We start from the raw sequence: 26,248 nt of genomic DNA on the forward strand, positions 1-26,248 counted from the left end.
GCACAGCCTTCCACATGAATTATTAGCCCCAAAACACCAATGGCACCAAGTTCAAAACACTAAAGCATATGTCTCCTTTTGTGTAAGTTCCAAGAAGAACACAAGAAGAACACAGAGTCCCTGAAACAGCCCTTTGTGAATCCTGGGTTCCCCCCAGTGAGGCCATCGCATGAGATGCCTCTCAAAACAGTTTCAGATGCCAGGGACTGGCCCGGATTCCGTACTGCACCCTTCCCCCTAGAAGTAGGGGCTGATGCCATGGGAAACGCGAGGCGTGTAATCCCACAAGGAAGTTTTCACCCCTCTCCCGATCAGCCCTAACCAGCCTTTCCAGGGCTGTAATAACATCTCCCGCCACACCTCCATCTCGCCTGACACGTGAGCTGTTGAATTGCCTCCTCTTCCACCTCCAGAAGGAGAGTAAAGTTGGGTGCACGTCCAAGGGCTTCCCAAACCCTTGGCCTCAATGCACTCCTCTCCTCCTCCCCCTGATCCAGCTTTGGCTTTTGACACACTGCTCTTTAGACTTGGACAGAAGTTGAGAATCTTGGACTAGTTTCCAAGATAGAGCCAAGAACAGACATGGGTAGTGGGGACTGGGGTAAGGTGGGGGGGAACGAGGGAGGCCTGGGGAGGGAGAGAGGGTGCGATCTGTGCCTAAGGTCTTTCCTCTGAGGTCCTGCACTGTCCTTCTGCCTCAGCCCACTGCATTCAGTCATGAAGCATGAGCCACAGAGACCAAGAGAGAGAAGAGAAGAAACCTAGAAGAACTTCCATGGAGATAGGATGGGAGAAATGCAGGGAGAGAAAGGCAAGGCTGGGGTGTGCCTGCTGAATCAGTAGAGTGTCTGCAGTTCCTGAAGCTCAGGTTCCATCCTCAGCAACCCCCAAAACTGGATGTGAAAGTGCATGCCTATTGTACCATCAGTCCAGAGGTGGGAGCTGAAAGAATCAGGATTCAGGTCACCTCTGGCCATGTGGCGAGTTCTAAGACATTCTGGGCTACGAGAGACCCTGTCTCAAAAGAGGGGTGCTTGAGAGCGGCTCGCACAGAGGATCCAGGGACCCGACGGCCCCTTCTGACTTCTGCACTCACATGCACATTCGGGATCCATACACATAATTAAAACTTAGAAATAAATCTTAAAGAGAAAGGGGGTCTCCGGAGGTCTTGACTCCCACTCTCCAGAAGAACAGCCAAGTTGGGTACATTTCCAAGGGCCTCCCAGACCTTTGGCCTCAATGCACCCACCTTTCTTTCCATTTTATTTTCTATTTCTTTTTTATTTATTTTTTTCTATTTGACAAACAACAAATCATATGTGTCATTTTTCTGTGAATTTCAGGATCCTTTATCATGGGACTGAGAGAGACAGAATGAAATTCGTAAAGAATTCCAGACACAAACCACAAGACGTGGGATAGATGCAGTCCTCGACCAGGAGGAGCTGGGCCTTATATAAGGCCTCCTGGACAGGGCGGCAAAACAGGGCTTAAATCCAGAAACACAGAACAGAAGAGCTCAAAATAGGACTCAGTCCAGTAGTGAATCCACAACGCTCCCTCCCTAGCCCATTAATTCTTTGGCCAACGCCCCATAACCCCACCTTCTCCTCAAACCAGGGCCAGAGTTGAGAAGTCTTTGCTCTATTCCAAAGCAAATAGAAAGCAGTGGCCACATGGAGGAGAGTTAAGGTCAGCCTTCAAGCCAAGAGGCCCCAGTCAAGCGACGGAGGGTTCTGGAGGTGTGGCCCCCACTCACCCCACTATGCCAGCTGACTGAGATCCCAGGGTCTACAGGAAAGGTATGACAGATGGTAGGAGGGGTTTGAGCTGAAGGAAGCAGGAAAGGGGGCAGGGCAGGGGAGGAGCGTGGAAAAGGACAATTTAAGAGCAACGCCCCCTCCCCACACACACCAGCACACACAGGGGTTCTGGGACATTGCTACAGAACACTGGGACACAGGTAAGGGTGGTCCCCTAGGGAGGGCACTGACTCCAGATCTGAGACGCTTTCCTGGGACCTGCATACGCCTACCATGCCCTCCGTTCTCCTAGTCTCTGTAAGGAGCTGAACTCTCTCCACCTCCGTCTGCCTCTCCCGCCTTTATTCTCTCCTCCTCCTCCTCCTCTTCTTCTTTTTAACCTGACAAACAGCAATGTCACGTGTGCCATTTTAATATATGTCTTTTAAGATCCTTTCTTTTGCAGTGTCTACCTCTGGGTCGTTTCAAGTTTGGTTCTTTTTTGTTTGGTTGGTTGGTTTGGTTTGATTTGGGTTAGGTTGGGGTTTTTGTTGTTGGTTTGGTTTGGTTTGGTTTGGTTTGGTTTGGTTTGGTTTGGTTTCTTTGCTGTTGCTTGGTTTGATTTGAGCTGGTTTGTTTGGGGCTCTGCCGTTGGTTTCATTTGAAGGGGCTGTTTTGTTTTGTTTTTGAAAAGACACTGTTTTGATGCATAGCCCTTGTCTGGCTGGAAATCCACTATGGAGATTAGGCTAACCTCAACTATTTAATGATTTCCTGCCTTCTTGGTGCTGGATTTAATCTCTGATAATGGTGTGTGCCTGTAATGCTGTCACTCAAAAGGGTGCAGCTGGCATGAATCTGAAGCCAGCATGGGCTACAGAGTGAAACCCTGTCTTAATAGAACATCATTCTATAGGTCTTTCTAATCCTCTCTCCTCCTCTCTTTCTCCCTCTCTTTCTCTCCCTCATTTGTTAGCCTCTCTCCTGTGATTTTTCTCTATTTGCTTGTGCCTATCTCTGTGTTTCTATCTTTAGCTATTTCTTTTTGTGAAAGCCAGTGTTTTGATAGATGGTGTAAGATAGATGAGAGAGAGATGATAGATAGATAGATAGATAGATAGATAGATAGATAGATAGATGTCAGACAGGTTATTGATAGATGAAAGACAGTCAATAGATAGATGATTAATAGGTGTTACTAATACAGCTACATAAACAGGAAAGACATAGATTCACGTTTTCCTTACTGTTTTCATTACTGTTTCTGGGGTCCCTGCAGCTGTCTGTATCTACCTGTCTTTCCAGTCCTTTCTCAAGTTCACATTTTGGCAGTCTGTCTGTATCCTCCCACATCCTTCTGCCCCTTCTTCCTTCCCCTTCCTCTCCCTCTTAGCCTTCTGATGTCACTGTCTCTCCTTCTCTACACTGTCCCATTGCCTGGGCCCAGGGAAGGAAAATTCCAGAACGTTTGGAGCAGAGGGACCCACTCTCTCTCCCACACTTTGCCCCCAGGCACTGCAGCTGCCTTCACTATGGACGGCGTGAGCACCGCCATCTTGCTTCTCCTCCTAGCTGTCATCTCTCTGTCCCTGACCTTCAGTTCATGGGGCAAGGGCCAGCTGCCTCCAGGACCCAAACCTCTTCCCATCCTGGGAAACCTTCTGCAACTTCGCTCCCAAGACTTGCTGACCTCACTCACCAAGGTGCAGGGAACTTCGCTCTGGTGAAGGGCAATGGGGAGGGGAAGGGTTCCCATGCCCACCAGGCCCCAGGAAACACTCTCTTCTACCTCCAGCTGAGCAAGGAGTACGGGTCAGTGTTCACCGTGTACCTGGGGCCCAGGCGTGTGATAGTCCTCAGTGGATACCAAACCGTGAAGGAGGCTCTTGTGGACAAAGGGGAGGAGTTCAGTGGCCGGGGCTCATACCCCGTCTTTTTCAACTTCACCAAGGGCAACGGTAAGCCTGTCACCACCGCCTCCATCCTCTGCAAACTTTTGCATATTTGGGAAGGGAATGCAGGTCGTCATCTTGAGGACAGTCAGAGCTGCAGCTCTCACTAAGGACCTCAGGAAGGATGAAAACAAGCAACCTGAGGGAGGGTGGGATCCAGCTCACCTCCACCTTCCACCCACGCGTTGAACTGAGCAGTCATGCCAACCCCCACGTCCATTCCAGCCCAGCCCTGTGCTCACCCCAGACCTTACTCTCTCTCAACCACATCATCAAATTTCCACTCAATCAAGTAGGCAAGAAACTGACGTTTGTCTCTGCTATCTACCTCAACCCAGCCCCAATCTCTATCAGGTCTGCGTTTATATTCCCCTTTTCAAAGACCGGCTCATTGGAGGAGGGGTTGTTTGTTTACACGCTGTTTGAGACAGGGTCTGTCTCCACCTGTCTTCACACCCCTGCACTGGGAAAACAGTCATGGTCACACCCAGCAAAGCATGGGTGCTGGGGATAGAACTTGGGTCCTCATGGTTTCATGGCAAGCACCTTACCCACTGAGCCATCTCCTTACCCAAGACTATGGCCTCCTCCTTCATCTTCTTCAACAGCTAATTCTTTACGATGTCAAAATGAATTGTTTTTCTTTTGTTTTGTTTTTTGTTTTTGTTTTGTTTTGTTCTGAGACGGGTTTCTCTGTGTAGCCCTGACTGTCCTGGACTCACTTGGTAGACCAGGCTGGCCTCAAACTCTGCCTCCCTGAGTGCTAGGATTAGAGGCCAGTTCCACCTCACCCAGCATTTTTTTTTTTTTAAGTAATTCAAGACTTGAGGCTGGAGAGAGGCTCAGCGGTTAAGAGCACCGGCTGCTCTTCCGGAGGATCCAGGTTCAATTCCCAGCACCCACACGGCAGCTCAAACTGTCTTTAACTCCAGTCCCAGGGATCACCACCTTCATATAGACGTTCGTGCAGGCAAGAAAGAAGGAGGAGAGGAGGAGGAAATCCAAGACTTTAATCCCATGATTCCTAGTTTATTGAGACTGTGACATCCCAGCACGATCAGACTGGGTTGGGGAGCTGCGGGAACCCAGCCAGGGAGGAGTTCCTGCCCGAGACCAGCCTAACTGAGACCAGAAAGATAAAGACCAGGTCAAGACGGGGTGAAAGTGTTCAGGATCTGGGGACATGACTCAGAAGACGAAGCACCTGCCACAGAAGCATGAGCTTGGGAGTTCAGATCCCAGCACTCATGTAAAGCCAAATGGGCGTGGCAGCTGCCTATAATTCCAGCACAGGAAAGGCAAAGACAAGGGATCTCCAGAACTGGATAACTAGCCCAGCTAGATTTGCAGGCCCTGGACTCAAGTAAGAGGCATTGCCTTAATAAAACAATAGGGAGTAATTGAGGAAGACAGCTGGTATCAATAAGGTATGGGGCCAGTGACATGGTTCAGGAGGTAATGGTGCTTGCTGCCGAGACTGACTGCCTGAGTTCAATCCCTGGAACCCACAGGGTAGGAAGAGAGAACTGATTCCTGCAAGTTATTCTCTGGTTCCACACATTTACGGCACATGAGTACTCACACACATCCATACATCCAACAAATAAATGTAGCAATTTTATAATAATAATAAAGTAAAAATAAAAATAAAGAGTCAGACATAGTGGCACAAATTGCAATCCCAGCATTTGGTGGGAAGAATCACAGGAATCTTTGCAAGTGCAAGGCCAGCCTGGTCTACATAATGAGTTCCAGGCCATCCAGGGTTGCATAGAAAGACACTGTCAAGAAGAAAAGTAAAGTCTGAGATGTGGCTCAGCAATAGAGTCCTTGCTGTGTATCTATGTGGCCCTTGGTTCAATCAATCCTAACACCAAAAGTCGACAAAGGGGTCAGGGAGGAAGGGACGGACTTCCATAAAAGGCTGTGCAAAGGTTCAGAGATCCAGCCTGTTCCGGGACAAGTTCCCAGTGCTGGTGTTTATTTTTCTTGCTTATCTCTGTTATTTGTGCATTCAGTAAAACAAGCAATCATCAAGTTCTGGTACAATGGCAAGGTCACAGTGACATGAAATAAGGTCTTTATCCTGACCTTCTGATAGCCCAAAATGACCAGGTCTTTACCAGGGAACACAGAGGCACCTTGATCTGGTGAGGAATTCCTAGAGTCATGCAGAACCCAAAGGGGGTGCCTGGCCCAGTGCCGGGAGTCAGGAAGGGTTTGCTGGAAGACCTGGGGTGGGGGGGTTTCTAAACTGAACCCTCCTCCTGGAAGACCATCAAGAAGAGATGGCTCGGGTCAGGGGCTGTGATTCGAGATGTGTTGGCAGCTGTTCGCCATCCTCTTCCTAGGCATCGCCTTCTCCAACGGAGAACGGTGGAAGGTCCTCCGGAGGTTCTCCATCCAGATCCTGCGGAACTTTGGGATGGGAAAAAGAAGCATCGAGGAGAGGATCCTGGAAGAAGGCAGCTTCCTGCTGGAGGTGCTTCGGAAAACGGAAGGTCAGGCCATACCCCAGAGCAGCGTCCAACCTTCTTATGGTCTCCAGAGCCTGGGTGTGAACAGAAACTCCTGGAGGCCTCTTGATGTGCCGGTGGTGGGAATGGTCCTCCTGGGGGTTGGCGGGCATGGGCGCCTCGGAGGCTTGTCTTAGGATCGCAGCGCTGCTGCGCTCCCTGTAGTGGACGGAGCCCAGCTTGTGTATTTCTAGGGGGTAATGATGATGGCATTCTCAAAAACTCAGCGCAGGTCTGGAGAGGTGGCTCAGCAGTGGTTCACCACCATCTATAACTCCCATTCCAGGGAATGCAATGCCTCCTTCTAACCTCCCCAGGTACCAAGCATGCCTTTGGGGGCACAGACATACACTCAGGCCAAACACTCACACACAGAAGAAAACAAATAAATCTAATTTAAAATGTCGGGGGGGGGGCAGATCACCACCAGCTGGACCTGGGTGTGGTTGTGTATACCTGTAATCCCAGAATTTAGGAGGTGGAGGCTGGAGAACAGGCATTCAAGATCATCCTTGGCTAAATAGTGAGACTGAAGCCAGCCTAAGTTACATGACACAACTGCCTGAAAATAAAATAAAATAAAGGCGGGGCATGGGGAAGTGGGCTAGAGAGATGGCTCAGTGATTAAGAGCACTCGCTACTCTTGCAGAGGACTTGATTTCAGTTTCCAGCACCCACATGGTAGTTTACAAGCTCCTGTAAGTCCAGCTTCAGAGGATCCAACGCCCCCTCTGGCTTCTATGGGCACCCACAGGCATGTGCACATACACACAGAAACACACACACACACACACAAACACATAATAAAAAGTATTTTTTAGTTTCGACCATTTTATTTTCCATAAGTTTATAATTAGGAAGGCAGAGCCCCTGCCTAGAATCCCCCAGTGAGGGACTGGGGACATGGCTCAGTGATAGATAGAGCCCTGCCTAGAATCCCCCAGTAAGGGACTGGGGACATGGCTCAGTGGTAGAGCCCCTGCCTAGAATCCCCCAGTGAGGGGCTGGGGTGTGGCTCAGGGGTAGAGCCCCTGCCTAGAATCCCCCAGTGAGGGGCTGGGGGAGGCTCAGGGGTAGAGCCCCTGCCTAGAATTCCCCAGTGAGGGGCTGGGGGAGGCTCAGTGGTAGAGCCCCTGCCTAGAATCCCCCAGGAAGGGGCTGGGGTGTGGCTCAGTGGTAGAGCCCCTGCCTAGAACCCCCCAGTGAGGGGCTGGGGTGTGGCTCAGTGGTGGAGCCCCTGCCTAGAATCCCCCAGTGAGGGACTGGGGACATGGCTCAGTGGTAGAGCCCCTGCCTAGAATCCCCCAGGAAGGGGCTGGGGTGTGGCTCAGTGGTAGAGCCCCTGCCTAGAACCCCCCAGTGAGGGGCTGGGGTGTGGCTCAGTGGTGGAGCCCCTGCCTAGAATCCCCCAGTGAGGGACTGGGGACATGGCTCAGTGGTAGAGCCCCTGCCTAGAGTCCCCCAGTGAGGGGCTGGGGTGTGGCTCAGCAGTAGAGCCCCTGCCTAGACTTCCCCAGTAAGGGACTGGGGACATGGCTCAGTGGTAGAGCCCCTGCCTAGAATCCCCCAGTGAGGGGCTGGGGTGTGGCTCAGGGGTAGAGCCCCTGCCTAGAATCCCCCAGTGAGGGGCTGGGGTGTGGCTCAGGGTAGAGCCCCTGCCTAGAGTCCCCCAGTGAGGGGCTATGGTCATGGCACAGGGATGAAGTACTTGCCTATTGTGCATAGACCTCAGTTTCATCTCTACACTACAAAGTTCAAACAAAATCAGTTTCCTACTGCTCCCAGATCCTTGGGTGTGCTCATCTTCTTGTAAATTCATTAGCACTCAGAAGGCTGAGACAAGGAGATCATGAATTCAAGGCCAGTCTTCACTTCGCAGCAAGATCCTGAAGGAGAAAAATATATATATATTACATAGACCAAAGAAGTCTCATGATCTGCCCCGTTTTACAGAAGAAACTAAAATGCAGCAGGCTAGCACCCCTCTTCCCGCTCTCCAAGTCTGACTGACTGAGGAGAGCAAAGTTCATAATGGTGATGGACCTGCAATGCTGAAGGGAGTGCAGTGATGTCAGCGAAATCGTCGCCACTGATTTAGCTTCCTAATGCTCTGACGCATTACCACACGTGGGGCTGGTGAGCTGACTCAGCAGACAAAGGTGCTCATCGATACGCCTGGCGATATGCCCATCACACTCACACACAGACACTCCAAAAACATACAATTTTAATTTTTTTAATTGCCACAAACGTATTGGCTTAATATAACAAACTCTTTGTTTGTTTTAACTAGATTGTGACTGTGTAACCCAGGCTGGCCTGAGACTCATAGCAATTCTCCTGCCTCAGTCTCCCAAGTGCTTAGATTACAGGTGTGAGAGACTACAGCCAGATTCATTATCTTCTATAGGTCTGAAGTAAACAGTGGATCATTGGGACTCTCTCTCTTTCTCTCTTCCTCTTTCTAGTCTTCCCTTCCCTCTCCCTCTCTCTCTTTCCTCTTCTTCCTCCTTCTCCTTTTTCCCATCAACACATTTTTAATTCTTCAAGACAGGGTTTCTCTGTGTAGCCCTCGCTGTCCTGGAACTCACTCTGTAGACCAGCTCGGCCTGAACTCAGAGATCCTCCTGCCTCTGCCTCCTGAGCACTGGGATTTCAGGCGTGCCCCGCCACTGCCCAGCCAACACACTTTGTTTTACACCCACTAACTCTTCTTTATAAGGCCCTTCCTGAGGTCCACCCAGGTGATCCAGAATAATCTTCCTATTACAAAGCCTATGTTTGGGATTTTTAATGTCTTTCTAATTCTGTGCCTGGAGGAGGTTTATGGATATGAGTGCAGGTGCCTGAAGAAGCCAGATGCACTGGATCCCCCTGCATCTGAGGTTCTGTTTGCCTGCTTGTTTGTTTGTTTGTTTTCAAAACAGAAACTCTGTAGCCCAGGCTGGCCTGGAACTCACAGTGAACCTCCTGCCTCAGCCTCCCGTACTGGCATTGCAGGCCTGCACCACCGGACCTGGCATTTGTTGCTTTTAGTGTCCCACAGTGTGTTTGGCTCTTGAAAGGTTAGATCTTAGACAGCCTGCCTGTGGTCTAGCCTGGGGTCGGGCTGTCCTCAGGCATTGTGTGCTGTGCTCCACGTTGATTACACGTATGCCCTATGATGTCACAGCGTGTGAATGCCTGTTGTGTGCTGTGCGGCGGGAGGATGGCGCTGCGCGCTGGCGTCACTGTGACTTTGTCTTGGGATGCCTGTGGGCTGACTGTGCTGGCATATTTTGTGTTTGTCTGTTGTTTCTTTCATTGAGACCGTGTCTGTCACAGCCCAGGGTGGCCTCATCCTCACTATACAGCTGAGGGTGACCTGGAACCCCTCCTTCCTGCCTCCGCCTCCCAAGTGCTGAAACTGCAGATGTCAAACACGGCGACCAAATGTCTATTTTGTTTTTAACTGGGTGTTTATTTCTGTGCACACGTGTTTGTGTGAATGTGCGCCAGATGTGGGCGGGTGCCTGCAGAGGCCAGGGGAAAGTCGGATCCCCTGGGGCAGAGTTACAGGCAATCCTCACCAGCCTGATGTAGTCTGCCTGAGCCAAAAGTCCCCAGCCATCTGGTTTTGAGACAATTTTGAGCCTTTAGCCCAGGCAGACCTCAAACTTGCAGCAATCCTCCTGCCTCCGCCCCTCACCTGGGGCTGCAGGCGCCAGCCCCCCGGGGAGACTCTGCTGGCTGTACTTCCTGGTGATTTTGTGAGCTGACAAACAGGTGTGCCGTGTTTGGAGCGTGTAAGGTATCCAGGAACAGGCCGTGCCTGTGTCAAGCATTCTTGTTCTGTAGGAGATGGTGAGTTCTGTGCTGTGGGTGACATTGCCAAATACTTTGGTTTGGCTTTGGTGTGGCAATGTCGTCGTATTGCATGCTGAGTGGCTGGCATGTAAATGCTCAGCGGGTGGCCAGGTGTGAGCGAGCCTGGACCGCAGGCGCGGTGGTGTCACCGGTGAGTGAGTGGACTCTGAGCGAATGGGCGCCCCGGCAGCACTCTTGCCCAGCTGTTGACCATGTGTTAGCAGAGCGAGGCACTGACACGCTTCACCCGACCACCGCAGGCAAGCCCTTCGACCCCGTGTTCATCCTGAGCCGCTCGGTGTCCAACATTATCTGCTCCGTCATCTTCGGAAGCCGCTTCGACTATGACGACGAACGGCTGCTCACCATCATCCGCTTCATCAACGACAACTTCCAGATCATGAGCAGCCCCTGGGGCGAGGTCAGCGCTCCGAGCTCGGCCAGGTGGGGGTGGGGGCCCGCAGCCCAGGGTAGAGGCTTGGCACAAATTCCTGACCAGCCTACCCTAAATGGGGAGAGCCCTCCAGCCAGCCTCTCAGGAAACTAAGCAGAAGCAACAGGGCGGAAGTAGCTGGCCTGGCCTGCCCCACTCCTTACCTTACCCAGATGCAGTCCACCCCTCCTCCTCCTCCTGCTGCCCCCTCCCGCCCACTCTTCCCACCCTTGAAGAACCGGGCTGCCCCCGCCGAGACCCGGTCAGAGTCTATTTCATCAGCTTGCATTACTTAGTCCGTCAGCCCCAAGCCCACACCTTGTTTCACGAAGGACCACGCACGCGCACACACGCTGTATCTCGCCCACAGATGTACAACATCTTCCCAGGCCTCCTGGACTGGTTGCCTGGGCCGCACAGACGCATGTTCCGGAACTTTGGAGGCATGAAAGAGCTCATCGCCCGCAGCGTCCGCGAGCACCAGGACTCCCTGGACCCCAACTCTCCCCGGGACTTCATCGATTGCTTCCTCACGAAGATGGCACAGGTAGCCGTGAGCTGAAAAGCCTCCCTCGCGGCTGGCGCGAAGCCCTCAAACCGGTCGGGTTCTCGGCCTGGGCAGAACCGGACCCTTGTGGCACCTGGCCCGCTGGACTGCTGCCCGGAGCCCCCGCCAATTAATAGATCCGTAAGCCAGCTGGCCAAGTTGCTCTCCGGCAGCCTTACCGGCTCCCACGAACAGTGAGCTCAGGAGGGCAGCAGTCGGCGGCGGCCACACAGGCCAAAGTACAGGATTCCCGCGGGCCCGGGCCCATAGCTCCACCCCTCGACCCCCACAGGAGAAGCAAGACCCCCTGAGCCACTTCCAAATGGACACCCTGCTGATGACCACACACAACCTGCTGTTCGGTGGCACGGAGACCGTGGGCACCACCATGCGCCACGCCTTCCTTATTCTCATGAAGTACCCCAAAGTGCAAGGTACGGCGGCAGCAGAGGCCGCCCTACATTCCCCCTCCCTTCTTCTGCGCCCACCTCTCACCCCCCCCCCCCTTCCCGAGGGTCCAGGAGAGCTCTTCGTTAACACACGCTCTCATCCCGGCCGGCCACGCCTCCCCCTCCCCGAGGCGCCTCCCCCCCTGGGTGCCTCCCTAGCCCTCCCCGCGCAGCCCACCAGCTGGGCCCATGAGCCTCAAAGTCCTTCCAGAAACCAAACGAGGGTCCTGGGATCCAAGCAGCCCTGAAAGCCGCCTCCACAAACCAGAAACCAGCCTTCTCCCAGCATCGCACCAAATGCTTCCGCAACCCAGACTAACCAGAACTCGCAGCTATCCTCCTGCCTCAGCGTCCCGCAGGCACCGATTACAGGCCGCAGCCTGCAGCTAGGAAAGCTCTGACCCGAACCCTTCCCGTGCACGCTCACAAACCTGTTCGGGTTCCAGCCTCTCTCGCGAACCACCCTCCACTCCCTCCCCCTCCCGCCTGCAGCCCGCGTGCAGGAAGAGATCGACCGCGTGGTGGGGCGTTCGCGGAGGCCGACGCTGGAGGACCGCGCATCCATGCCTTACACGGACGCCGTGATCCACGAAGTCCAGCGCTTCGCCGACGTCATCCCCATGAACCTGCCGCACCGCGTCATTCAGGACACGCCTTTCCGTGGCTTCCTGATACCCAAGGTGTGCTGGGCCCCTGAAACGACATGGGCTAACCGAGGAAGAGGTCTCCTAGGCTCTTGGAATTGGCTAAGGGTACCCTTGACCTCAGCAATCAGCTTTCAGAGTGCAAACGTGCAGCGGTGGGAAGTTGCTTGTTTCCGAAAGGTTTATAACGTTTTTTTTTTCAATTTTCAATTTCCTTTGTGTGTGTGTGTGTATGGGTGGTTGTTTGACCTGATTCTATGTATGTCTGCACACCACGTGCACACAGTGCCGGAGGAAGCCAGGAGGAGTTGTGTCTTCTGGAACTGGAGTCACAGAGGGTTGGGAGTCATAATGTGGGATCTGGGAATCGAACCCAGGTCCTCTGAAAAGCAGCCAGTGCCCTCAACACCTGAGTCATCCCTCCAGCCCTGTTCTGGGGGTTGTTGTTGTTTTGGTTCTTTGGGGTCTTCTGTATTGTTTTGTTTTTTTGACACAGAAGTCTCTTGTAGCACCCAAACTCTTCAAGTGCCTGAGGATAGACTTGAACTCCTGCTGCTCCCGTCTCCACCTCCAGTGTGCTGGCATCACAAGCATAGGCCACCACCCACGGCGTGGCCATCTTAGATTCTTAAAAACAGTTCTTTCCCAGAACCCCGTCTCATACCAGCAGGGACTGGAACTCCAAACCCTTTCCGCATCTCAAGACCCCTCCTTGGACCCCTCTCCAGAATCACCAGGGTCTGGGATTCACCCGAACACCTCCTGCCCCCGCCGCGCAGTGTAGCCCTATCCCCACTCAGAGATCCTGCCTCTGCTTCCACGAAGCCCGGGACCGAGGGAGGCACCGTGCGCTCTCAGACCCCAGGGACCGCTTCTAGGTGGAGTCTGCCCACCTGGCCTCCCTCAAGCCCCTGGGGAGCGCCATCTCTGCAGGGCGGAACCCCAAGTGTGGGGAACAAGCAAACCCTCTTCCAGAATGGAGAGGCGGCTCGGCAGTTAAGAGCACTGGCTGCTCTTCCAGCGGACCCAGCTTGGGTCCCCAGCGCCCACGCGGCAGCTCACACCCACCAGTTCCTCCAGGAGCCCAGCCGCCCGCCCTCTTCTGACCTCCTTGGCTGGCCGTCACACCCACGCGGTGCACACACCTACACGCCAACTAACGCTCACACGCATCATTTTTTCTAAAAATCCCCAGCGGGTCTACACCACTGACTCTGTCTCCTCGCCCACACAGGGCACAGATGTCATCACACTTCTTAACACCGTGCACTATGACTCCGACCAGTTCAAGACGCCTCAGGAGTTCAACCCCGAGCATTTTCTGGACGCCAACCAGTCCTTCAAGAAGAGCCCTGCCTTCATGCCATTCTCGGCTGGTAAGAGACGGAGTCGCTCTTTTGAGCCGCGTTTCTAACATTGCTCTGCAAACCCTCTCGATCTAGCCCATCCTGTCCTTAGCTCCACCCGTGGCTTGGCATACAGCAATTTCCCTTTTCCTGTAACACCGAAGTGGAAACCAATTCATTGAAGAATGGTTATTATCGGACGTTCCACTAGGTGGCGCGGTGGTTCTGGTTTTTCTCAACTCAACCTTGCCAGGCTGGCAGCGCTGGAGGAGGGAGGGGATGAGGGAGGGGGCGGGGAAGCGAGCAGGGAGGCGGGAATCCTGGGAGCTCAGTCCTGGGAGGAGGAAAGGAGGAACGAGGTCAGGGAAGTTGCCTCTGAGAAGGGACAGTGGCTGAGAGCTGGGTTCCGTAGCCACATCACACTGGATTACACCCCAGCTCTGTCCCAGCTGTGGTCACGTTCTGATGCTGGATTTGCACGCACGCACTCACTCATATCGGCAGCTACCTCGGCTTCAGTCCCCCCAGAACTGTGCCTTCCTGTGCCAGTGATATCCCCAAGCGGCATCTTCAGACCCGCCTGTTTTCCTCACTCTCACTCACCGCTGCCCTCCCACCCGCACAGGACGCCGACTGTGTCTGGGGGAGTCTCTGGCGCGCATGGAGCTCTTCCTGTACCTCACCTCCATTCTGCAGAACTTCACGCTGCACCCACTGGTGGAGCCTGAGGACATTGACCTGACCCCGCTCAGCTCAGGGCTGGGCAACCTGCCAAGGCCTTTCCAGTTGTGCATGAGCGTTCGCTGAGCGCCGTGCCCAGGGACTGCTCTGTCCCGCTTCCCATCGGTTACCCTGTCCTGGGCCTCACATTCCCTTCCTTAAGCCCCGTGCCTGCCACATACCTGCCCTCCACCCTTCCTATCTTAAGCCCGTATTCACGGAAAGAATGACAAAGGGGAAACGCCCGTCCTATACCATACAACCTATTCTGTAAAGCACTTTTTTCCAGGCTTTTTGAATCATTTCCTAGTAAATATCTTGATAATAGATACGTATCTGACTTGACTGAATTAATGGAAGAGAAAAACTCTTTACAGCAGTGGTTTTCAACCTGTGGGTCTAAGCCCCTTTGGAGGTCAAACAACCCTTTCGCAGGGTCATCTAAGACAATCTGCACATCAGATATTTACAGTACCAATCCTAACAGCAAAATCACAGTTATGAAGTAGCACCAAAAACAATTTTATGGGCTGAAAAGATGGTTCAGCAGTTAAAAGCACTGGCTGCTCTTCCAGAGGTCCTGAGTTCGATTCCCAGCACCCAGTAGTGACTCACAACCATCTGTAAACCTTCTATCCTGCAGGTGTGCATGCAGACAGAACACTCATATAAATCATAAATAAACCTTTATAACAATATTTTTATGTTTGGGGGTCACCACAACATGAGGAACTGTATTAAGGGGTCCAGCATTAGGAAGGTTGAGAATTACAGCTTTATGATGAAGGGGGAGGAGGTGTGGAGAGCCCACCCTAGGCCCCGCCCACCCTAAGCCCCTCCTGGAATCACAGATGCAAAGTCTGGGCTGCGGCATGAGTTCAAAGCCAACTTTAATTAGACCTGGCTCATAGTTAATTGTTGAAAGTGTTGAAGATAACTCTCACTGATAGAGTTCCTGTCAACATGTATGACGCCTTTGGTCCAGTCTCCAGTCCTGGAAACAAAGGTGCCGGGGAGGGGGTGGGGCTAACGTTTTCTGGAGACCAGCTGGAAAGGAAAGGATGTCAGGGCCTAAGGACAGAGAGGCAGAGAAACTACGAAAGAAGGGAAAGGTCACCAGGAGAGCTATCAAGCAGGAGACCTCTGGGATGGAAGCTGGAGAGGCTGAGAACGAGAAACAACTATAGTCGCTACTGCGGTGCTTCCTATGGAAATGGTTCTCGTTCATTCTCTCTATGGGCAAAGAAGTATTGTTACTACGCAGTCACATGCCAAACTGAGACGCAGAGAGGTGAGGTGGTTTGCTCAGAATCACACTGTCGGGGAATGAGCAGAGCTGGAATCTGAACACGGGTCCCACACTGGTCACAAAGACTGCAGTCCACCACCACTTAACAAACCAGAGGATGCAGAGGACGGAAGAAAGCACTGTCAGAAATGGAAGAAAGTAGAGAGATGAAGGAAATGGGGGCCAGAGAGTTGGCTCAGCAGTTAAGAGTACTTCCAAAGGACCCCAGTTCAAGTCCCAGCACCCACATGGCAGCTCACAACTGTTCACTCCAGTGCCAAAGGATCTCAGAACCCTCTTCTGGCCTCCACAGGCACTAACCCATACATGTAGCACACAGACGTAAATTCAGGCAAGACAGTCATACATATTACATAAAAAAAAATTAGAGAGGCTGTGAGAGGTTGGGGTGGGGCTCAGGGATAGAGCCCCTGCCTAGAATCCCCCAGTGAGGGGCTGGGCTGTGGCTCAGTGGTGGAGCCCCTGCCTAGAATTCCCCAGTGAGGGGCTGGGGTGTGGCTCAGAGGTAGAGCCCCTGCCTAGAATTCCCCAGTGAGGGGCTGGGGTGTGGCTCAGTGGTAGAGCCCCTGCCTAGAATTCCCCAGTGAGGGGCTGGGATGTGGCTTAGGTGTAAGCCCCTGCCTAGCATGAGCAATGCTCTATATTCAATTCCTAGTACTGGAAAAACAATAACAAAAAAAAAAAAAGATAAAGATTTTTTTAAAAAAGAGAGAGAGAAAAAAGAAGACCAATGTGTGAGAAAATGAAGAGACAAGCACAACATGGGTTTGAGCTAGGTCCCCGGCACATAAGTTATGGTTGTGTAGCTCAGTGTTTTTGTGGGATTCCCAACAGTGGGAGCTGTGGGTGGGGGTGCATCTCTGACTCTTTTGCCTGTGCTTGGGACCGCTTTCATCCTACCGGGTTGCCTCATCTAGCCTCAACACGAGGGTTTGTGCGTAGTCTTACTGTAACCTGCTATGCTGTGTTTGTTTGACATCACTGGGAGACCTGCCCTGGTTGTCGAAAGGAATCGGAAGAGGAGTGGCTGTGAGGAAAATGGGAGCTGGGGAGAGGGACTAGGAGGGGTGGAAGGAGAAACCACAGTCTGGATGTAATGTATGAGAGAATTTTTTTAAAAAAGAAAGAACCTTATGCGAAGGTGGTAAAATATAGGAAAACCGACACTCCCCACCCTATTACAGGCCAGTTCCTTTGGGTGAGGATGCAGCCTCAGGCATAAAGCTTCCTAGCTTAGTACTGACCCTGACAACTTGACATTCTGCTGAGGAAAGCTTTCCTCCCAAGCTGCAGGTGCAGTGTGTCTGGCTCCCAGCCACACACAGCACTGAGGTGGAGAGGCCTACCTTGAAAAGAGTCTCCCCAAAGCCATCAGACATTGGGACACGCTCTGCGGAGCCTGAGGCTGACCCAGGTGAGGGCTATAGATAATCCTGACACGGGACATTGATTTCTTAATCCCTGCAGGGAGATCCCAGGCTCCAGTTCAGAACCTGACTGGGCATGAAGAGCGCAGGCAGACATGAAGAATATTTGGAGATGCCAAGAAGAGAACAAGGCGTGGTGGTCCACATCTACAATCTCAGCACTTGGGGGACAGAACCAGGTGGTTCTGACCTCACGGCCAACGTGGGCTACCATAGTTAGAGATGCTTGGTCTCAAAAGCCAGACCTCTTGGTGCAGGCCTAGAACCCCAGATATTTGGGAGACTGAAGCAGGATCACAGCACGTTCATGGCCAGACTGAGTAACTTAGTGAGACTTTGTCTCAAAACAAAAAGTAGGGGAAAAAAATAAAATAAAGGTGAGTACCTGCCTAGAATCCCCAGTGAGGGGCTGGGGTGAGGCTCAGGGGTGGAGCCCCTGCCTAGACTCCCCCAGTGAGGGGCTGGGGTGTGGCTCAGGGGTAGAGCCCCTGCCTAGACTCCCCCAGTGAGGGGCTGGAGTGTGGCTCAGGGGTAGAGCCCCTGCCTAGACTCCCCCAGTGAGGGGCTGGGGTGAGGCTCAGGGGTAGAGCCCCTGCCTAGAATCCCCCAGTGAGGGGCTGGGGTGAGGCTCAGGGGTAGAGCACTTACCAAAATTTACCTGTGAGGGGCTCAGCACCCAGCGATAGAGTACTTGCCTAGAGTTTACTGATGAGGAGCTGGGTGAGTAAATAATAAGGCATTTGTCTATTGTATTCAGGCTCTAGGTTCAATGCCTAGTACTGGGGGTTGGGGGGTCACTAAAAATTAGAGACAAGAAGTCACAAGAACTGCAGAGAGAGACCTTGGTTACCTAAGTCTGCTATTCTGGAATTAGAACTCTGACAGCCTGTCACACCAAGGCCAGTCACTATTGAAGAGAGGAGAGCTGGTGGAAGGAGACAAGTTTAGGCAAGGGCCAGCAATACTGAGAAGAGGTGGAGAGGTTTCCTCAAAGCTCTATCTTCAGTGTCTCAAGGACACAAAGGTTTTGTAGAGAGGGAAGGAGGTGCAGAAAGAAGGCTATATTACGGAGCCAGGCCCCAGTCACTCAGGGCCTGTTTCTCTTTTTCTTCTCCAAAATGTAACAATGGAATTTAATCTAGGGCTGCTCCCACACCTCTTTCAGACATACTCACACAACAGATGACTAAGGAAAATGTGATGGATAATGTTTTTTATTTTTATTTATTTATTTGGTTTGGTTTTTTGAGACAAGGTTTCACTATGTAGCTCTGGCTGTCTCAGAATTCACTATGTAGACCAGGCTGGCCTTGAACTTGCAGAGATCTGCCTGCTTCTGCCTCCCAGGTGCTGGGATGGAAGGCGTGTGTCACCATTCCTGGCTCTGATATAGTAATCATAACCAAATCTCTATTGTGGTATTAGTTACTAAGAAGCGACTTAGGGGAGAGAGGGTTTCTTCTGGCTTACGTTTTGAGGGGATACATTCCATCATGGCTGGACATGCACGGTGGCAAGAGTGGGGGTCCAGCTACTGACACTGAATCCACTGTCAAGAAACAAAGGACAAACAGAAAATGGGGCCAGGCTGTAAAACCTCAAGGCCTGACCCCAGTAAACCCCTTTTTGGGGTGATCTTTTTGTGCACTGTGCAATGCTGATTTTTGTACAGGCAGAGATCTGGGAACAAGCCAGACTTTGGTGTTGTTATTTTTATGAAGTATCATGGGTCTCAGTGTTTTATAAACATCTTCTCCATCACCTTCTAGGTGGTTCAGTAAAGAGCTGAATGGCCCAGTGAGGCAAGCCTATAATCCCAGCACTTGGGCAGGCAGAGGCAGGTGGATCTCTGTGAGTTCAAGGCCAGCCTGGTCTACAAAGCACATCCAGGACAACCAAGGCTACACAGAGAAACCCTTGTCTAGGGCAGGTGGCGGGGAGAATGCTGAACGGCAATAGCAAAGCAGGAGAGCACAGGTGCCTGGAACTCTGGAAAAGAACCAGGCATGGATGAGCCAGCCAGATGGAAAGGAAGACGCAGATACCAGTACTGGGAAGGGTTAACAGCCACATGGGGTTGTGGATATAAACGTTTTTGTTGTCATCCCAGGTGTGGGCTATGGGGCTGATTCAGACAGACGCAGCAGCAGACTATTTGCCTCGTGCGGGCTCTGAGAGGAGGTCTTTGCCATCTGCAGACAGTTTAAATCTGAGGAGTCTGAAGAGAGAATAAATGCCAGAGAGTGTGGAGGAGCTTTAAGAACAACGCTGTTGCTGCTTCTCCCCTCCTCCCCCTAGGCTCCTGGTTGCTGTTGTGAGACAAGAATTGGACTGGCTCCAAGGAACCCACCTTAACCAACAGGAAGCAGCTGAGAGAACTGCCCCCCTCTCCCACTACCCCTCTCTCTCCTACCTGGTGTTGGTGTGTTGGAAAGGATTGGGGTGGAATGAGGAGAAAGAGATATAAGAAATGTAAATAAAAGTTTTCTGAAGAGTATGCTAACAATGTGGCAGAGCGTAGATTAGCATAAATGGGTTAATTTGAGTTTACCAGCTAATTGGGAACAAGTGTAAGCTAAGGCCAAGCCTTCATATTAGTAAAAAGTCTTCATGTCATTATTTGGGGGGCTGGCAGGTCAAGACAGTCCAGTGTCACCTAGGAGACACACCTCTGGATGTTTCCTGAGAATATTAACATTCAAGTTCCCTCCTGAATGTGAGAAGCATCCCCGCAGGCTAGGATCTGAGACTGAGTAAAGGGGGAAGAGAGTGAACAGGGAGCGCACCAGCATTCGTCTCTCCCTGCTTCCTCACTGTGAAAGCAATGTGACCCTTACATCATGTTCCCTACCGCCATGACAAAGCACTGTATCCCTCAAACTGTGGGTCATGCCCTGGTATGAAGCAGAAAGACGTTCTGCATCTATGATCATTCAGACCACAGGTGCACTAAGGACAGAAGAAAATGCCCAACAGCCATTTCCGCCTCCAGGAAGCTGGAACTTTTTTTTTTTTAAGACAGGGTTTCTCTGTGTAGCCTAGCTGCCCTGAAACCTGCTTTGTAGACCAGGCTGGCCTCGAACTCAGAGATCTGCCTGCCTCCACCTCCCTAGTTCTGGGATTAAAGGTGCTCACCACCACTGCCTGGCTTGTGCTATTTCTCAAGACCTGAAGGCTTGGTTTGTTCCTGTATGCTTTTTCCTCCATACTTCTTTGTCATTGGATCTGAGCTCTTTTGTTCTTACCTCGCTTCTTCCCAAATATTTAGTCACAGGAACAAGAAACATAATCCAGAAAGTCAACCACAAGGAGCAAAGCTGTGGCAAACTGGGACATGTGAACCTGTTTGTGGGAGAAATGTGAGCTGGGCCATCTTAGAGGGAGTTGGAGAGACCAAAATGGTGAAAGAAATGCCAACAATAACGGGGGCTGAGCTGGCAGAGCTTGTAACAAAGCTGTTGGTTTGGTTTGCATGTTTGTTCTGCCTTTCTGACATTTATTTTGTTGTATGTGTGAGTGTTTTGCCTTCGTCTGTCTGCACCACATGTATGCCTGTCCCCACGGAGGTCAGAAAAGAGCATCAGGTCCCGTGCAACCAGAGTCACAGACGGCTGTGAGCTGCTGTGTGGGTGCTGGGAACCTCACCTGGGTCGCTGCAAGAGCAGCCAAGTGCTTTTATCCACTGAGCCATCTCTCCACACCCCCCCAAGTTCTTTATGGCAAAGCTTAGGCAGCCCCCAAAAGCTAGGCTCAGCTGGGTGGTGGCAGTGCTCCCTTTTAATCCCAGTGCTTGGGAGGCAGAGGCAGGTGGTCTCTGTGAGTTCAAGTACAGTCTGGTCTACATAGTGAGACCCTGTCTCAACAAAACAAAACAAGGAAAGAGCTAGGCTCCACCACCCTTCCACAATACGTTAAGATAAGTAATAGTGGGAGTAAGAGGTTTGCGCAGTGTGTCTACATTTGGGAAAGAACCGATAAAGGCATCAAGTCCCCTGGGTCCATCATTGGGGTACCGACATTAGCTTTACGTCTAAACAGGAAAAAAAAAAAGTTGAGTGAACAACATGTTGGCACAATTAGCACAATTAATCGGGTCAAGGTGTGGTTGCTGCCTCAGTCCTCACTCTGCAAGGCGGTCCTAAAGAAGTCCGTTTCACTGCTGTGCTTGACAGGAGAGATCTGACATCCACACAAACAGTCACTCCTGTTCCAGGTGCAGCCTCGCCCTCCTGGATAATCTGTCGTTTGAAGGATGATCCCAGTGGCACGGACGCCAAGGTGACTCATGGGGAAAGGTGAAGGAAAATGACAGCTCCGTGTTTCAGGTGACACGAAGAGACAGCCATGAAATGAAGACAGTGAGGCCTGGCTCCCATCCTGCTTTTTTACTTACCTTGTAGGCCAACCTAGAGAGTAGCTGCTCTCCAGTGTAAGCAGTTCCTAAAGGTCTGTTTTCGTTTCAGAGGGCAATGTACAGTCTACAGGGAATGGGCTGGGAGCCATGAGCGTTACTTTCTGTGCTGGCTACTTTTACGCAACTCGACACAGGCCAGCATCATGTGAGAGGAGGGAGCCTCTATTGAGAGAATGTCTCCAGAAGCTTAGCTGCAGGCAAGCCTGAAGGGCATTTTCTCAATTAGTGATGGAGGGGGAGGGCCCAGCCCACTGTGGTGCTGTCATCCCTGGGCTGGTGGTCCTGGGGTCTATAAGAAGGCAGGCTGAGCAAGGCAGTAAGCAGCACCCTCCATGGCCTCTGTCAGCTTCTCCTTCAGGGTTCTCGCTCAGAGTCCCTGACTTTCTCCTGGTGGACTGTGACTCTGGATATGTAAGCCAAATAAACCCTTTTCTCCCCAAGCTGCTTTTGGTCATGGTGTTTCCTCACAGCCATAGTAACCCTAAGACCCACCTGAGATTAGACCGCATTCTTGTTTATCTGCAGCAGGTAACTTGTTGATAGTTACTAATGTGGTATTAGGAGGCCCTTTTCCAGTACCTGCTCTAGTCCCAAATAATTGACACAGAGACCTGTTGGAAGTTGGTCTGATGTGTGTTACTGGCCCTCAAGGTCTGGTTACACCTGTCCTTGTTGTGTAAACCTGCCTAAGACATACCTGACTGGTTGATTAAACAGCCTATAACTGGACAGGGCAAAATGGGGTAGCCATGGCTAAGGTTCCTGGGCTTGGAAAGGACAAGAGAATCACGGGAGACAGACCATAGGAAGAGAGAAAGGAGGAGGACACCACGATGGGTTAGCATGGAGAAGAAACCAAGTGGGCTGGGAGGAAGGACTCCAACAATGGTGTGAACAAGCCCAGATGAAGAATACAAGCAAGTGTTATGGGATTATGGATGGAAGGGAGTTCAGATGAGGAGGATTAAGGTGGATGGCATTGAATGGGGGCGGGGAGATGGTGATGTTATTGAGACAGCGTAAGTAAAATATCTGCCCAGCCCAAGGCAAATAAGGCAATTACAAACCTAACAGATGTCTGTCTTACTATTTGTGATAGCAGGTTAAATAATACCGCCTGATAATCTTAGAGCTAATAATAAACATTAGATAGCCCAGTACTCATTTTTTTTAATTTACTATAACAGAGACCTATTAGATTTATTCAACAAGGTTTAAGCACTGTAACTGGGCAGGTGTTCACCTGTTCTAGCCCAGTTAAGCTAGTCTGGCTGCCTCCCAGGCCGGTGCCTTTGGTTAACCTGCCATCTCAGTCTGTCCTTGGCCTTCTGCTGCATCTCTCTGTCCTCACAGTGAACTCCTCGCTGTGGGTTCTCTCCTTCCTTATTTTCCTCTTTCCTCTTTATCCCCCCCAGTCCCTTCCTGAGACCCCCTGACTAGGAATGGAAATCCTGCCTTTCTGCTCCTCTGTCCAGTCACTGGCTGATCAGCGTTTTATTAACCAATCAGAAATAATTAGGGAGCAGTTTTTACACAACACTGAGACAGGAGAAGCTTCATAGAAATGACAATGCCCACCTCCCTGACAGAGATGAAACCAAATCTTGGGGCACAAAAATGAGCATCTGAATACACAGTGCACAAGACCACTCCCCACAGATTCTACCCACACCTTAACATTTTGGGTGAGGCTGAATTCAGAAGTAATGGACGTGGGCTGGAGAGATGGCTCCGTGGCTAAGTGTATGTATGTACTGATCTTGCAGAAGACCCAAGTTTGGTTCCCAGCACCCATGTCAGACAACTGACTACCTCCTGTGGCTCTCGCCTCAGGGACTCTGATGCCGCCTTCTGGCCTCTGCAGGCACTACACACACACACACACACACACACACACACACACACACACCTATGAATCAAAAACAACCAACCAAAAAAAAAACAAACCAGCCAAGTGGGAGCTCACACCTTCAATTTCCACAGTCGGCCTCACTCTGGCTCTCGCTGTCCCCCAACCCCGGCCGGCCCACAGCAGTGCACACATTTAATCCCAGCACTCAGGAGGCAGAGACAAGCAGGTTTCTGTGGGTTTGAAGTCAGCCAAGGAGAGAACCCCATCCAAAAACAGAAGAGGGGGATGAACTTTTGAGCAGTTTTGAAGCTGCTAAGACGATAGGGGCTTTTGAAGGTGCACTCAATGCATTGGCTAGAGACGCAGAGGGCTAAGTTCAGTTCAACCTTCTGTAACTCCAGCTATCTGCTCCGACACCCTTTTCTGGCCTTCCTAATTTACTTCCTAATTTACTTCGGAGATTTGGTCATAGCAATGAAAAGAAGTAACTGGAAGGACAGGCGCTGTGGCTCACCGTTAAAAATGCTTGCCCAGAATCCACCAGTGAGATCTGCTGGAGTACCTCGGTGGTAGGGTGCTTGCCTAGAACCCGCCTATGCGCGAGGTCCAGGCCGGAGAGGCGGCACAGAGGGTAAGGGAGCTTGCTGCTTACCCAGAAGACCTCAGTTTGTTTCAGCATCACGCTGGGTGGCTCAGAACTCCCTGTGACTCCAGCTCCAGGGGGTGTGGCACCCTCTTTGAGTGATGCCATCACCTGTACTCGTGTGCACAAGCACACACATGAACACACACATAATTTAATAAAAATAGTAAATACTCTGAAGGGTGATCTTACATGTAGGAGTGTTTTGTGTGCATATATATATGTGTGTGTGTGTGTGTGTGTGTGTGTGTGTGTGTGTGTATCACGTGCACATTGGGTGCCCGAGAGGGGGGATGAGGCTGTCGGAACCTCTGAAACTGGAGTTGCAGGCGGCTGTGAGCCACCAGGTGGGTGCTGGGCACCAAACCTGAGTCCTCGGCAAGAGTGCAAGTGCTCTTAACGTAGAGCCCAGTCCTCACAAAGCTCAGAGAGGGAGAGCGGAAGAGAGAATGTGAAGCCCTAGGCTCTGTCCTCAGTATGGGAAGAAAACACTAAGGATTATTACAAAGGGCTATGAAGGGCGCCAGAAGTTCTGGGTTTAGCAAATCTAAGGATTTGGCACTTACCATCTTAAACATCCAGGTGGGGCTCCCCTCAGCCAAGGGATTAGTGAGGACGGACAGCCTTGAAGGTTTTCCACTCCCCAGCGCACCTGTGCTGTTACACTGGGTGTGAGCTGAAGAGAAAGGGCAGCAAGAGGACAAAGAGAGGTGCTGAGGAAAAGGACACGGGCGCCACAACAAGGGAGACATAGGCATTCTAAAACAGAGAGCAAACTGCGAGAAGGACCAAAATGAGATGCCGTAGTGACTTGAAAGAGTCTCCCCCTAGGCATCTGAGTGTTCGCTTCCTCCAGTCGTGGTGCTGTTGGATAAAGCTGGGGAGGGGTGGACCGTGCTAGGGTGAGTATGCCACCGGGGGAGGGGGGGGGCTTTGAGAGTTCAGACTGGCACCAGTCCCCGTGAGCTCTCTAACTCCTGCTTGCAGTTCAAGACACGAGCTTCCAGCTTCTGCCCCAGATGCCACGTCAGCTGCTCGCTGCCGCTCCCCTGCCAAGACAGGTAGAACCCCTAAGCCGAATAACCCCTCCCGGCATGGTAACTGATACAGACAGACACTTGAGAGAAGAAGGAAAGGGATACAGATGGTCTCACGCTGAGAAGTGAGTGTGCCTTTGAAGCACACGCCTGGCACAGTGGCCATAACTGACCCAGCACACACGAAGCTAGGACAGAAAGCTGAGGAATTCAAGGCCAGGCTGCTCTACACAGTGAGAGTCCCACCTCAGGAAAAATCATTTTTAAAAGTGGTCAAGACCATAAGGCAGGCTGTGGTGGCACACAGCTTTAAGCAATCAGGGCAGAGGCAGGAGGATTTCTCAGTTCAAGGCCAGACTGATCTACAGAGCAAATTCTAGTACAGCCAGGGCTAAAAAGAGAAACCCTGTCTCAACGGCACCCTCCACTTCAAAAAAAAAAAAAAAGTCAAGACTCCGGTCCAGGAAGATGGGTCAGTCTATAGACTTGCTTGTGCATACATGAGGACATGAATTCCACCTCCAACACCCCTGTAAAAGCTGGGCAGTGTGGTACAGGCTTATCATCCCGGTGCTGGCACGACAGAGGCAGAGGAGCCCTATCGCTTACTGGCCAGCCACACGTGGACACACACAAACACATATGACACTTTTGTAATTGGTTGGGAAATCCTGCTTTTGAAGGGGTGGGAGTTCACAAGGCCCTGCCCCTCCCTGAGGATCTACAGGCAATTAACAGTTGCAGGGTCCTCACTGGCGTAGCCACAGGTCCGGTGTCCATGCTTCTGTGAGCCATCCTACTTAAATGCATTGGTTGGCCAGAATAAATAAATAAATAAATAAATAAACAAACATGAAAGTAGAAGGACTAGCTAGGAAGAGGATGGGACCATTGGGGGTGCGCTGGGGAAATTATGATCAAAATGCATTATATGTCTGTATGCAAGTTTTTGTATATATCTTTGTATATTTGTATGAAAATGTCATAATGAAACCTGTTAATATGCATAACACATGCTAATGAAAACTTGATGAGAAAGAGAAATTAGAATGATTTCAAGTAGAAAATGGAGTTTAAAAATAAATAAATCTGGGCTGGAGAGATGGCTCAGAGGTTAAGAGCACTGACTGTTCTTCCAGAGGACCTGAGTTCAATTCCCAGCAACCACATGGTGGCTCACCACCATCTATAATGAGATCTGGTGCCCTCTTCTGGAGCAGGCATACATGTAGACAAAACATTGTATACATAATAAATAAATAAATCTTTTAATAAATAAATAAATAAATCCTGGGCTTGGAAAGCTGGCGATTCAGGGTACAGGCCAACACCATGAAAAGAGGGACATGAAAAGCTGGGTGCAGTGGC

The 26,248-nt window shown here is 51.3% G+C and overlaps 1 protein-coding gene and 1 long non-coding RNA gene across 4 annotated transcripts; one reads left to right on the forward strand and one right to left on the reverse strand.

Annotated features, from left to right (window-relative positions):
• The first annotated feature begins 1,669 nt into the window (after nt 1–1,669).
• Nucleotides 1,670–14,527, forward strand: LOC110556741 (cytochrome P450 2F2). Of its 3 annotated transcripts, none has more exons than XM_021650649.2 (10): nt 1,670–1,805; nt 3,258–3,448; nt 3,541–3,703; nt 6,049–6,198; nt 10,320–10,480; nt 10,863–11,039; nt 11,332–11,473; nt 11,981–12,168; nt 13,367–13,508; nt 14,104–14,527. In XM_021650649.2, exons 2-10 carry the CDS (start codon nt 3,278–3,280, stop codon nt 14,283–14,285), a joined length of 1,476 nt encoding a protein of 491 aa, XP_021506324.1. In that variant the 5' UTR covers nt 1,670–1,805; nt 3,258–3,277; the 3' UTR covers nt 14,286–14,527. The 3 variants fall into 3 exon arrangements, with proteins under 3 accessions (XP_021506324.1, XP_021506323.1, XP_060222462.1); XM_021650648.2 differs by lacking the exon at nt 1,670–1,805 and adding an exon at nt 1,815–1,966; XM_060366479.1 differs by lacking the exon at nt 1,670–1,805 and adding an exon at nt 2,042–2,063.
• LOC132647101 (uncharacterized) lies at nt 7,027–26,181 on the reverse strand. The gene is made up of 2 exons (XR_009585372.1): nt 24,410–26,181; nt 7,027–8,099 (listed from the first exon to the last, which is right to left on the reverse strand). It is a non-coding gene; the product is annotated as an uncharacterized LOC132647101 (long non-coding RNA).
• Nucleotides 26,182–26,248: the final 67 nt, after the last annotated feature.

This window comes from Meriones unguiculatus, chromosome 14, assembly GCF_030254825.1.
Source record: "Meriones unguiculatus strain TT.TT164.6M chromosome 14, Bangor_MerUng_6.1, whole genome shotgun sequence".
Taxonomy (NCBI): Eukaryota; Metazoa; Chordata; class Mammalia; order Rodentia; family Muridae; genus Meriones; species Meriones unguiculatus.

Coding starts and splice junctions, on each gene's coding strand:
- LOC110556741 (XM_021650649.2), top strand. CDS start 3,278: ATGGACGGCGTGAGCACCGCCATCTTGCTTCTCCTCCTAGCTGTCATC. Junction 6,199..10,319: donor GGTGCTTCGGAAAACGGAAG/GTCAGGCCATAC, acceptor CGACCACCGCAG/GCAAGCCCTTCGACCCCGTG. Junction 12,169..13,366: donor GTGGCTTCCTGATACCCAAG/GTGTGCTGGGCC, acceptor TCGCCCACACAG/GGCACAGATGTCATCACACT.